This window comes from Etheostoma cragini, chromosome 20 (genome assembly GCF_013103735.1).
Source record: "Etheostoma cragini isolate CJK2018 chromosome 20, CSU_Ecrag_1.0, whole genome shotgun sequence".
In the NCBI taxonomy this organism is placed as follows: domain Eukaryota; kingdom Metazoa; phylum Chordata; class Actinopteri; order Perciformes; family Percidae; genus Etheostoma; species Etheostoma cragini.
Window position 1 is genome coordinate 16,608,427 of NC_048426.1, and position 13,154 is coordinate 16,621,580.

Genomic DNA, 13,154 nt, shown 5'->3' on the forward strand with positions numbered 1-13,154 from the left:
GCGCGCGGAGCCTCCTCCAGGTGGGAGCTGCAGGTCGACGACAACTTCTCTTCACTTCCCCCTCTGACCCTGCGATCCACTTGAGCGTTGACAAACTACATTGACAGTGTGGGAGTAGTCAGGAGCCTTCATCCAAACAGGACGGATCCGTACCCGCGGGGACAACCAAATCCCGAGTCCAGTCGCTTCCTGAAGGCTTTTCACGGAAATGGTTCACCTGAAGTTTTCCTTCGGACGGTGAAAGTTTGGAGTTGGAGAGGAAGGACACAGCAGGGAGACGCTTCTAATGGAGAGAGGTTGAACAAACCCAACTGTATCATAAAAGTTCATCAAGGTAGGAGTAACAGTTTGTTTTCTTTGTCGTTGTGTAGGCTACGTTTTAACAGAAAAGTGCAGTCAAATAGGCTCGCCTTTATGTCTTTTAGTTCCTTCTTATAAAGCCGCCTAAACTATGCTCTGGCGTGGCAGATAGTGACAGATATAGTTTACTTCTTTCAAAAAGTTCAAATAGCAGTATTAAACGATACCAGGGTCGACTGAATCAACTTGTAAGCACGCCTAAGTACATTTACAAGTGAAGCTGTTGCATCATGTTGTCTGTTTAGTTTACTGCAGTTGCTCCAAAATACATATAAATATATGAAAAAAAGGAAGATCAGGCTTTAAACTAAAGAAAATAGTCCCTATATGTATACAGTGTGTTTTACAGTGTAATCAGATAAAGTGAGATGCAAATGGATGGCAAGATATCCAAGTTGAGTATAGGCATGCATGGAAACTAGGTGTGGGATATTTGCTTAGCTTGGCCTTGAGGGATCCCAAGCAATAGGTAATTTAAGACCTGTTGTGCTTCTCTCAGCTAATGACAATAACGATTTGTAGCGTTTTGCGCGTTTGTATTCAGGACATGGTGCAGTCAGGTCTGTTCAACTTTTCTGTTTGATGTGTTTTCTGTCAGTAATGAATTAGCTGCTCACTGGAGGAAAGGGGAAAGCTGATGGTCAAGAAGAGGAACAATTGGCGTTGTAATGGACAAAGACACATGATTACGTTTGTGAATGTTGAGTGAGTGATGTGTGTGTCATGCAAGCCTGTAGTGATTCCTGATGAGTGGGACACAGTGTGCTGCTAATCAGATGGATTAGCTGATGAGTAACTCATCAGATTGATAAATCTAATCAATAGCTGTTAGGGGCATCAGGGCATGATGGCCTGCTCATTTCATTTTTTTTGTTCTACTGCTAGATTCCTTTTTTTTTTTTTTACAAAAGTCCTGGCCTAAACAGAGGACTTTGTTTTATTCCCACACTTCTTTTTTTTGACTGGCGTCAACTCAGGCGACTGTCAGACTGAGTGAACTACAGATTGAAAAGATTTCAAATCAGCTTCAGGGCACAGACACTGAGATGCCAGGATGTATTTTTGAACCCCAGTGTCCAGCTGTGTTTGCCATCACTGTGAGCTGGTCGCTGCGGCACAACACTTTCTTTTGTCACCTCTGACTGACCCATCAGTTCAGGGACCTTAAGCTCCACAGAGGCTGCAGTCCAGACCTTGACCCCTGGCAACCCCTGGAAGCAAAACAAACACCACACTTTACAGAGCTGTGCCACTGTCTCTATTATCTATACTATCTCTAAATGTCTCTTGTAGTGCCAGAGAAAAGTAAAATGTGTAGTCATTTTCTTGTCCTGTTTTTTGGAAAGAAAAAAGTAGTATACAATGGAAACTGAGATTATAAGGACTCAAACAGTGACATTGTAGGAGCTGACCACATTTTACTGTAAGTTATTATTACACAATTTAATTACAGGGACTCACTAAAATCAACAATTGGACCAAAATATGTTTTACAATTATATCACGTAACAGTGAGGTGCACTTCCTAGGTATGGTTGCCATCCACAGTATATCAGCAATTTCTAAATATTAACACTGAAGTGATTAGTCAATCAATTGATTTTTCCACAGAAAATCAACCATCAATTGTTTTCATAAAACTCATTCAACTCATTTTTTTTTTAGCAAATATACCACAAAAGAGGGAGTTTTTTATTTTCCATTATTTTCTGACCTTAGCAAATATATTAGCAGGAGATTGATTGAGATTGACAGCCCTAAGTAGGAACATTTTAGGTATTAAAGCTTGTAACACATTTAATGCAGTTGATTTAAGATTATATTTTCAGATATGTGTCAACATTAGTATGCACCAGTGAACCATAACCCTCAGATCAAGTTCACTCAGGAAACTGCATGTCTCACTATCATCAAAATATATTACTTATGTGTTTGTAACTATTTGTTTTTTCATACTCCTGATGCATAATTTTTCACATGCTCTGTAAATGGAAAATCGGTCCTGTTTCCTTACAGGTAAATATTTGTGACTGACCTCTAAAAAGAATACGCAGTAACCAATTATCTTGGCCAGTTCACACAACCCCACGTCATAATCTTATCTCAAAATGACTCTCATGCGCCAGCCATTATCCTTTTCTTTCATGGCTCTGTCTGTATGAGGGGCGTGTGGCAGGGAGAGAGGGAGGGAAGGAAGAACAAGAGAGGTGGAGGTGTAGGGGGGGGGGGGGGGGGGGGGGGGGGGGGGGGGGGGGGGGGGTGAAAGCACATTTGGAGTGAAGAGTTCCTTAGTTGGTAATTATCAATCCTTTAGGAATGCAGCCACTGCTTTTACCAGACATGCTGCTGCAAGGCTACAGCGGGCTCGCAGCACGCCAACTTGCATTACCTCGTTTACAGATCTCTGCATGGTACCACACACACACACACACACACACACACACACACACACACACACACACACACACACACACACAGAGCGTCTACAATTTCGGTGAGTTTAGTACCATAGCATTTTAGTTTATTTGTGTCATTATTGTTTTACGGCATTGTTGTGCTTATTTTTATCACTGGCATTACTTACATGGTCTTACTCTGAAACTGTATCCTTTTTGCAGCAAACAAAGGGACCACATAATGTCAGCAAGGACTTGTCTTTCTGTCCAAGTCCTCTGCACTGTGTGTTTATGCTGATACGTTGGTATGGAACCAAATTGTAGGAAACTTGTGGCCTCCCGGAAACCTGACTCTTAAAATTAAAACTTCATGAGCTATTTGGTCTCATTAGTTATATTTCCTCTAATCCTCTTTGTCAATGCAAAAATACTTCCCTTAAAATGAGAAATCTTTCATTGATGCTTAATGACTCCCACAAAGCTCTTGTGAAAAACTCTCCTCAGTCATTTCAAAACTCCTCAAGCCATGGAGTTGAGTATTTTCTAGATTGCTTCACTGGCCTCGTCATCCACCACACTACATTTCTTGCACATAGAGTGTTTGAGCATGAGTGTGCAGAACTGTTAGCCCAGACAAGGTTGCTTAAGTTGCTTTACTTTGTTTAATAATGCCGCGAGAAGACGGCCAACGCCCTGGTTGATGCCTACAGGTGCCACGCAATAACATCAGTTTTTACACTGCTGAACACCATTTAGTTACAGAGTCAATTTGCATGTGTTTTTTAAAACTGTTATTGCCCAAACCGGCTGTTCCTGTAAATCCTTTTTCAGTGATCTCAGCAAGAAGATTGGAACAGATCCGAAAAATCTTTTTTATTAAAAAAGAAAAGAGAGCTTGCTAATCTGTTTTTGGATCTGCAGAGACTAACTATATTCAGCCTGACCTTAACCTCGCTCACTGACGGCTAAATCATGTCATGTCAAACCCAGCAGCTCAGGCGCAGATGTGAAGGGCCTCCTAGTTTAACTGAGCCAGTCCTAATTCAAACAAAGGTGGCTGCCTGTGTCACAGCCGCTCCCTCTGGGCTTTGCCTTATCCTCATGAGGCACTGGAGTCTGCCCAGTCAGCGTCCCTGTGTGACTCACTGCAGTCGGAGTGTTTTTAAGGCAGTCCAACTCTGAATTAAGATCAAATAATATTTTATCCTATTTTTTTAATGAAATGTTTAAACCAAATTCTTGCAACGTGGAGCTCTTGAGTGTGTGTGTAGTTTTTCAAAATCACAAGAACTGTCTTTCCCTCGTTCTTTTTTTCACAGAAGTTTGTTAAAGAATGGTAGTAGAGCCTAGTGTAAGATAGGGATCGTTTGGTTTATGTGTGAATTTGGGTTTGGATTTGCACCATGAGCCAAGATACTGTGCTTTGCTTTATTCAGGGCAGGTATCAGGGCTTAAAGGCTATTTCCCCCCGTAAAAATAGAAAGAAGATTCACATTTTCTCTGGAATTTATGTCCTCAAGCTCCACTCCAGGATGTATAGCTTTTAAACGTATACAATCAATCAGTGTCCTTTTCCTGATATGCTTAAGGAGTGTCACAGTCATTGCGTTTACATGCACAGCGCCAACCGGGGTTTAACCCCGGTTAAATGAATGGCGCTCTGCCAAAGCACCACGTTTTTTCTTCCGGTTGACCACTGTCAACATTACACAGACCAATCACGAGCTACATCAGTCAAATATAACCAATTAATATTTAATTTACATATTATTTCAGTGTAGAACAGCACCATGTTCCCGCCAGATGACAGGCAACTTGTTCAAGTCACATCACGCTGACCGATTATATCCAATTCAAAAACCACTCCAGGAGGGTGGGGAGGGCAGTGCACAGATGCTTAAATCGATCATAGATTGGTTAAGGTGTATACATGGAGGAAGAACCCGGTTACTGAAGGAGTTCTCTACCTCTGTTAACCAAGGTTATGAGAACTCAGAGTTTAATCGTGATAATGTTAAGGTGTTTACATGGCGTTTGAGAGATCAGGATATTGCCTTTGCCCAATGTATGTCGAGTAAAGATGTGAGTTGTGCATGCGTCACTTTGTGAAAAGTAGCCTAGAAGATACTAACGAGAGACTTCTGTAATGTCAATACATGAAAAATGGACATACTTACCAAAGTTAGTTCACTGCTGGCCACAAGTTAGCAATTAAACACAATAATGGTTATCACTTGAATGGTGCTTTGAGCTTACGTTAGCAATCAAACAATCAGATAGCTAAAACGTTTTTGAAATGATTTTATTACAAAAATGATTGTTTGTAATGACAAAAGTCTCATTGGGTAGTGACAGCCTTAATCCGAATATAATTGTTTGTTTAAACTGCATTTAAATGCACTGAGTCTATGTCATGACAGTGTATGAACTATATATACCGGTTACTTCATGCTGATGTGTACATACCGCTGTCAATGTCAGATAATCAGCCAGTGCTGCAGGTATTGACATACTGCGTTGAGGTTTGCTGTGTTTGAGTGATATCTCCTGTTCAATGTGTAAGCCTGAAGTCTTTTGTAAAGGATAAGTAAACAGCATGTCGGAACACATGCCTGCTCCGCCAGGGCCGGGCTGGGAAACCACAGCGATGGGAGGGGGGGTTGAGTGTGAGTGTGTAAAAGAGAGAGAGAGAGAGAGACAGAGAGAGACAGATAGAGAACAATCAAGTAAAACATTTTTGTTTAGGGCATGTGCCTTGATCCTTGTCTTTCAGATTGTGATACACCCTGATGTGGTGTAGTGTAGACAATACTGGCGGAGGTTTGTAGCTTAGTTTGTGCTACAAATCCAACTTTAAATCCTTTTGTGCTTATAGTTTGTGTATCAACTTCTCGGAATTGAAAGGTGTGGTTAGGGGAAAAGTAACTGCTGGGACAATGAAGCAACTCTGTATTGAAGATGTCGGCCATGGTGCTTTAACTTTAAAGAGAGATAAGAGAGAGGATTGTAACAATTACCTTTTACTTCCAAACCCCAGATGTGACATTTCCTTTAGTAAATCTTAAGACAAATTGTAAAAAAGTAATTAAAAATAAACATCATCAAACAAACGGGGAGAATTTTAAAGGACACTCCAACGTGTGCATAACCTTATTACATGTGTTTGCAAAACTGAAAATTGCAGGTTATGTGTAACCACAGCAAAGGTGGCATGAGTCAGCTCTTTGTGACTGGACTGCGCAGACAGTGATCTGCTGGGTGGTCCTCCGCCGTGTCCTAGAGTTCTTAGCATTACTCTGGTCCCTCTGTTATGGAAATAACATGAGGAGTTGTTACACTCAGAGCAGCCCTGTGGGCTATAAATGAATGAACCAGGCCCCAGTCCTCCTGAGAGAAAGGCGTCTGATATTGGCGACTGTAGCCAATACAAATGCACAGATCTTAGTCATGCCCAAATGACTGTAATTTGGAGCAGGAGAAACACAGGGCTTAGTGCAGGGAGAGGCCCAGTACTTTTCTCCTGAGATGAATGCTCTTGTTATTGGCTTTTCTCTAGAACTCACTCCTTGCGTCTACTCCATACACACTGTGCCACATCAGATGTGATGAAGTTCAGCTGGGTTACATTAAGTTAACAAATTACTTCAAAAACGCCATATGTATAATGTATAGAAAAGCCTTCTAGTACTTTTAAGCACTGATCTTAAGCCTCTCCTATGAGGCTGCATACCTCTCTGTGGTCAGGGCAGAACCAGATTTAACGTTACTTTTTAGCCAAACAAGCAGTATTGTTGGATAGATTACCATGAACTTTTGTACCAACATCCATGGTTCCCAAAGGATCAATCTTAAAGCTTTAGTGTGTAACTTTTGTATGTTAATGAATGTCCGATACATTCAAGCCATTGTAAAAAAGAGTTGCAACAAAGCTAATTTAGACTATCAGCTCCATCATTTCTCAGTATGGCTATGTTCTGAAGATTGTGTCATCCAGCAACTTTCCAGTGCAGAAACTTGAGTGAAGATAATAACCTCTTCTGGAGAGTCCTTCATGTTTTTTTAAATCTTCCATGTCCTCCTTGGCTACTAGGAACAGCGTGGAGGAGGGGTGGAGGCACATGCACTTTTACAGAAGTCTGTGTCATGTGGATGTGCCTACAGTGTTGTTGTCATTATTTAGAATTCCTCATTGGTGAGGAAGAAACTACGCACTATAGCTTTAATCTCTTTGGTGATTAGTTTGGTACGTTCAAAAAGAAATTACAACACAACAGTAAAAAAAAGTAGTTGTTGACCACAAGTCTGTTGTAGCTGCATAGTACTCCACTTGTCAATCTTGGATTTGCATTTTTCACCAATACCTTTTTATTACGGTACGCTCAAACTAATGCAGTAAAATACAACAGTCCTGCAACAAATCTTACTTTCACAAGGGTTCAGGGTTTTGAGAGTTAAGATTTGACTGATGAAAAAGTTAATTTATGACCAATGTAGGCACTGGCTTTAAAAATGGCACATCTTCTTGAAAACTTTCCATACGATAGATCTAAACCCATCCTCTAACTTCTTATCGCAGCACCTCCTGTGCATTACACAGGGCTTTGATGATGAGAAGCAGTTTGGAAAAGTCACATTTGTAATCCTCAGAGAAGATGACAGGTTTCTGTGGTTTAGCTTCATGCCTTGTCGAGGGCAGGAAAGTAATCCAAGCGACTGTGAAAGATGTGTAGTTGTATTGCTCACACTTTGCTCGTACTAAAATCTGCCTGCAGTGGTTTTTATGCGTGACCGTGAAGTAGCACAGCAGCCAAAAACTTTTCACAAACTTTGTCAAAAGCCAATCATCAAGGGATTCATATTTCTCTCACTCTGACTCAGCTCCCACCTTCTTCCAGTATTTGTGGGTTTATTTACATCCTGCAACTCCTGTCATCTTAAGAGTTTGATCCTACTTTTAGAACTGTGATTTGGAGATAAGTATCTAATATAGTACACAGCTGGAAGAAGCCCAGTGTAAGCTACAGATCCCCAGGAGCAAGGCTGGGAAACCTGCCTCAAAATAAAGGAGAAGGGGTGGAGGGAAATAATAAAAAAGATGAAGGAAGAAACGGAAACATAAAAAGGAACATGAAACAGAAACTACAATGATATATGTATGGACACTGTTCATTAAAAACGCCCCAATACACATTGGTGATTGTTTATGTTTCTATTCTCAAGCTCTTCCTAGTTTGCAGTTGCCTCTGTGTAAAAGTGCAAGAGCTTTACGGGTGCGGTTTTGTGAATTATGACTCCATGTTATGGAATGAAGGGAGCGGTGCGTGCCAGTTCTTTGCAGAACTGTGAAGTTTGGTTAAGGGTCAGGAGGTGGTCTGGTTAGGCTGAGTGTGTGAGTTGAATGAGCAGTGCCAACGGAGACGCAGAAACACAAAAAGACATATACACATACACACACCAGTTTGGGTTGTCTAGAATACAATGCAATAGTTACAACATGAAAAAGCACGCAAATAATGACCCTGGAAATAAAACCTGGAAGGCAGACAGTAGTCTGATACAGTAATTGTTGTAAGAAAACTGAATTTGGCAGTTTCTTGGGTTAAAAAGGTTTCTTTGCAGCAGCCAACTCTTCAATAGCAGATGTAGTGATGTTCTTGAACAGAACATCGAGGTTGGTTTTCATAACAGCCCCTGATTGCAACTGCACACAGTGTTAGTGTAACTTTGAAAAATGATAAGACTAAAGGCATTTTTTTGTCAAAATTCACCGTGATAGAAAGTAAGTTTCAAGTCTCTGTATGTTGATTTTATTACGATACTGGCATTCATTGACCCAGTGGGAGCCAGGACCTTTTAAAAAATTTACCAAAAAATCTGTTATTGTCCTTTGATTAGTACCTCTCACCAAATGCCAGCAGATGTAGTATTTGAGGATGATGATGATTACAGGTGGTGGAAAAAAAGAATTGATACAGCATAGTATTTTGATATTATCAGTGGCAATACTGTATCGATAAACAGGCGCTAAGGATCAATCTTTTATTACTGTATATGTGTTTGTCAGTTTGTCTGCTTGACAATCCCATTTTGCAGCAAATTAAATTGAACTGATATGAACAAACAGAAATGTGTGTTTTTAGATGAAACAGATGTTGACAAAGTTTCTTTTTGAGGATGTCATTTAAAATTGGGAAACATTTGAAGTTTTAAAAAGGTTATACATTGCAACATATCGCAGAATATTGGAATATGTTTAAAATCACAATAATATTGTAACGTGGCATAAGTATTGTGATCATATCGTATTGGGAGGCTTCTGGTGATTCCCACCCATGATGATGATGATAATGATGACTTAAATGTAATTTTGGCCTCCGTCTTTTTTCAGGGCGTTGCTCCAGTGTGAGGCGCTATGTCAAACCGTGACTCCATGGGCTTCGGGGACTTGATTCCCCAGGATGTTGTTGATATTTTTGCCCAGGACAAGCACAGCAAAAGGGGCCGGAAGAAGCGCAGTAACTCCCTGGGCCGGGCTCTGGGCTGGCTAAAGGGCAAGAAGAGGAAGGATCTCGATGCTAAGGGGCAGAGCCTGGGTCTAGGTCCTGCACTCGACTTGGCTTTGGATGGGCACCCTGCTGGACATCATGGTGGACACAAGGGAGGACAGAAGTCAGGAAGGCCGGCTCATCCTCAAGGTACAAAGGCTATTATAGAAGTGAATACACATTTATAAAATAAAACCTGACTAACTGAAGAGCAGAAGAACTATTTTACACAGAAAATGTCATGAATATGGTTATTTATTAGGCTCTTCCCTACTCTGACATGTGTCAATATATGGCTGACTTATCAGCTCAGCTAAACAATATTTGGGGGGAAACCCTGATATTTCACACATTCGAGAAGGCCACCCTGGTGTCATTTAAGATTCAAATGAGTATCATCTTGCATAAACTTGAAACCTGCTTGAAGTAGCTAATTCATTACAGTGAATGATTTTTGCCAAACTTATGTTGCCCTTGGCGTTGGATTGTGCTCCTATAATATGACTTAATGTAGGACTGGGAGAAAATTAAATCAGCTTCTCAAATGAGTACATTTCTCATTGTAAATTAAATCTGTTTCAAGCCTGTTGTGGGATTAAACAAGAAATTTGAGAACTTCACCTTAGCCTCTTGGAATTTGCAACAGCTTCACTACGTTTAAACAATGTCCTGCAGCTGGCAAACAGTTTTTAGAAGTTAGAGCATCGCTTCAATGCATCACCACAGTCTCTGCCATTGAAGATAAGGTACACTTGACACACACATACAAAAAACAAAACATAAAAACTACAAATTATTAAACTGTGATGCGGGCCTGCGAGAAAGGAAACTACAGTTAAAACGTAAATCTAAGAAAAGTATTTCTCATTAAGATGAAGCATGTTATTACAAAGTGAAGTCATTAATTGCTAAAGCACCAACCAGTGTAGTCCAGTAATGTATTGAACCTTAACAGGGAGGTCTTCATAAGACATTTAATGGCATTTCTATAGAGAGCAGTTTACCTTAAAAGAGTAGGAATAAGATCCTGAGAACCAGTTACATATGCTGCTCCTTGGCTCCCAGGCATGTATGTTTGTTGACTGGAGGGATGTTTGAACAGACTGACTTCCTACTCCCCTTCTGACCTTATGCTTGCTTTGTTTGCCATGGAAAAAAATCTCTGTCTGTCCTGTTCTGTGATACCATCACTTAACTCACTTGATCTTCAGGTTACGTGGATGGTGGCCACTATCCGCATATGTCTGAAGCGGACGGTGGGTTTTTAGTTTAACCTTTGTGCAAGTACACACATACGACCACACACAGTCAACAATTCACACACATGAATGCAAAAAGAAAAAAAAAGTTTTTCACACGCTCCCAAGACAAATTGCAGCAACACACTTTTCCCAGAGCTGCGGGATCTTGTTGGAGCTTGCACATGTGCATTCATATGTCAGTATGCTGAACTAACCCTGTCTTGTTTTTTCTTTGTGAACTCGGTTTACTTTCCAGTGTGAACTATAAGTACTAACTTTAGTTTTACAGCATCATTAATCACACCTTGATACAGTCTGACCTGAAACACAAAAACATCAACTAGCAGAGTCGGCTTTTGCAAAAACTGAGAAGCGCAGATAGTGGTATAGTTTTGATTGTGAAAGTGGTTTGATTGCGTCTGTTAGTGCTTGTGCAGTCTTGGCTCATTGCTTTACAGACTGAGAAGGCTCCGCCTGTTTCTTTTGCTGCGTCTTCTCCATGTGGAAGCCCAGAGATTGTAGTTCAGCTGGAAGAGTGTTGCGGGGGGGATTTTTCACAGGATTTAAACTTATCCAGACAGTCAACACTATACCCAGGACTGAAGGTGAATATGTATACGCTAAACATGTTTTCTGTCACATCTGTGGTTTTGGTAGATGATGATTGTATAGACTAATGCGTCAGCTTTGACTGGAGCATGCGTACGTAGACTGCATTACACAATCTTTGCCCTATTTTGTGCTACTTATGGTGAGTTACAACAGCAGTGTGAGGCTACGAGTTTTGTAAGAGAAAGTAAACGTTGAAGACAGATAAGGTATTTCACCTCTGTCAAGGTCGGCTTCGAGGCTACCTCATATCTGAGCAGAGGCTATGGATTCTTCTCGTTGACTTTTCCATACACGCACTTGAGAAGAATTACTGAAAATAGTAGACTTCTAGATTTTTTTTCAAAAGTTGGAAACCAAGAGTAGTGTATAATCACCTGAAACTAGGAGTCATGGTTTTGTTAGCTTAGAATGATCTCTTCATATCTACGTAGGTAGCGGGTCCTCTTCCATGGAGCCATGTTGCACCTCCATGTTTCTACAGTAGCCTAGCCCAGAACCAACAAACCAAACACTAGAGACTGCCTTTTCACATTTTTATTTTACCTGAAATAGAGCTGGGCGATATGAACACAATCAAATATCAGAATATTTTTTACCAAATACATATATTTCAGTATAGCGGCAATATTGCAGGTCTGATTATCAGTACTTTTACAAAATATTAACACAATGAGAATTCTGATAAATTTCAGGAATGGCAAGTAAGTGAGTGACATCAGTGCCTGTGTGCATTCAGTTGGTTGCAATCTGCAACCTCACTGCTAGATGTTCCTAAATCCTACACACTGGTCCTGAATGTTACAGAGACATATCACTACAAAGCCGGAGGTGACTATTAAGTGTGATTTTGCTGGCAACATCCACTGCGATCTCCTTGCCAGACGCTCTCTCTGATTAGAGAAGGAGCTCAGCAATTCCCTAAATGCATTCAGAGGAGGTTTATTGTAGGAGCAGGCTACGGTTGCACTTGCCCAGAAAACCTCCAGCTGAGCCCCTGATGATGATGATGATGATGATGATGATCAGTAAGGATGCCAGAGGGGCCTCCTGGTATGACAGGCACAGTGCCAGTTAATTAAAAGCCACGCCAGGACTGTTACAGTGAGTGAGGAACAAGGGGTTCTGTTTTTCCTGACCCCTCCACTCCCACTGTTCTTCCTAGCACCAAAACACTGGTTCCATATACGACTAGTATGAACTCCTTTGTATCAATCCTCACCTTTTTGTGAGGTATTCTTGTAGATCACCAAAGACAAAACATTAACCTCATCTGTATAAATTGTTATTTTTTATTTTTAAAAAAGTACTATTAGTTGACAGTGTAATTAAGAAGAAAAATTGTATTGATCATAGAAACAAAACAATATTAGAGCTGAAATGATTAAAAATAAAACAACCGGCAACCGTTTTTTAAATTTAAAGATTTAAATCCTTTCATATTCTCAATACTTATGGATAACTTAAACTAATGTTAAGACATTCCTACGTAACTAAAATTAATATTTATAATAAAAACATTTTTATTTTTAAGAGCAGATATTTTCTCAAAAAACTGACACACTGAAAATGCGATTTATTTATTTTTTATAAGAGTTGACCTTTGTAAATGTTTCCTAGCAATGAATATGAATATTGTATAAAAACTGTCACCTACTAAAATGTCTGGTCAGATTTGTAATCATGATTACAGGTATTTCCTGATTTTACACCGATAGGTCCCTGACAAAGTAGCTTGCACATAAGACAATTTAATTTCCTGACGTGTTTGCTTTTCAATTTGATTTAAGGAGGACGTGCCGATGCAAATTTATGTAGATTCCCTGTTAGGGTGAGCATGCAAACCCTGTATGCTGTTACCTTACCCTTTGCTCTTGCGGCACTGCATTTTTGTAAACAAGGCCCATGGAGTTTGACCAGAGACGGAACTGCACAGTAGCCGGTTTTGGAGCGATAAACTCTGGCCTCCTGAACCTATCAGTGTGGTAAACCTATTAACTCTG

The 13,154-nt window shown here is 40.4% G+C and overlaps 1 protein-coding gene across 5 annotated transcripts in view; it reads left to right on the forward strand.

Annotated features, from left to right (window-relative positions):
* The window catches only part of si:dkey-157l19.2 (uncharacterized protein KIAA1522 homolog), a 27,919-nt gene continuing 14,765 nt past the window's right edge, over window positions 1–13,154 (forward strand). For 4 of the 5 annotated variants that reach the window (XM_034857766.1, XM_034857771.1, XM_034857770.1 and 1 more), the window contains exons 1-2: window positions 1–334; window positions 9,145–9,451. In XM_034857766.1, the coding sequence (XP_034713657.1) occupies window positions 9,169–9,451 (283 nt within the window). In that variant the 5' untranslated portion in view covers window positions 1–334; window positions 9,145–9,168. Of the gene's footprint in view, window positions 335–893; window positions 921–9,144; window positions 9,452–13,154 lie in introns of those variants that run through there. The other variant, XM_034857767.1, reaches the window with a different exon arrangement.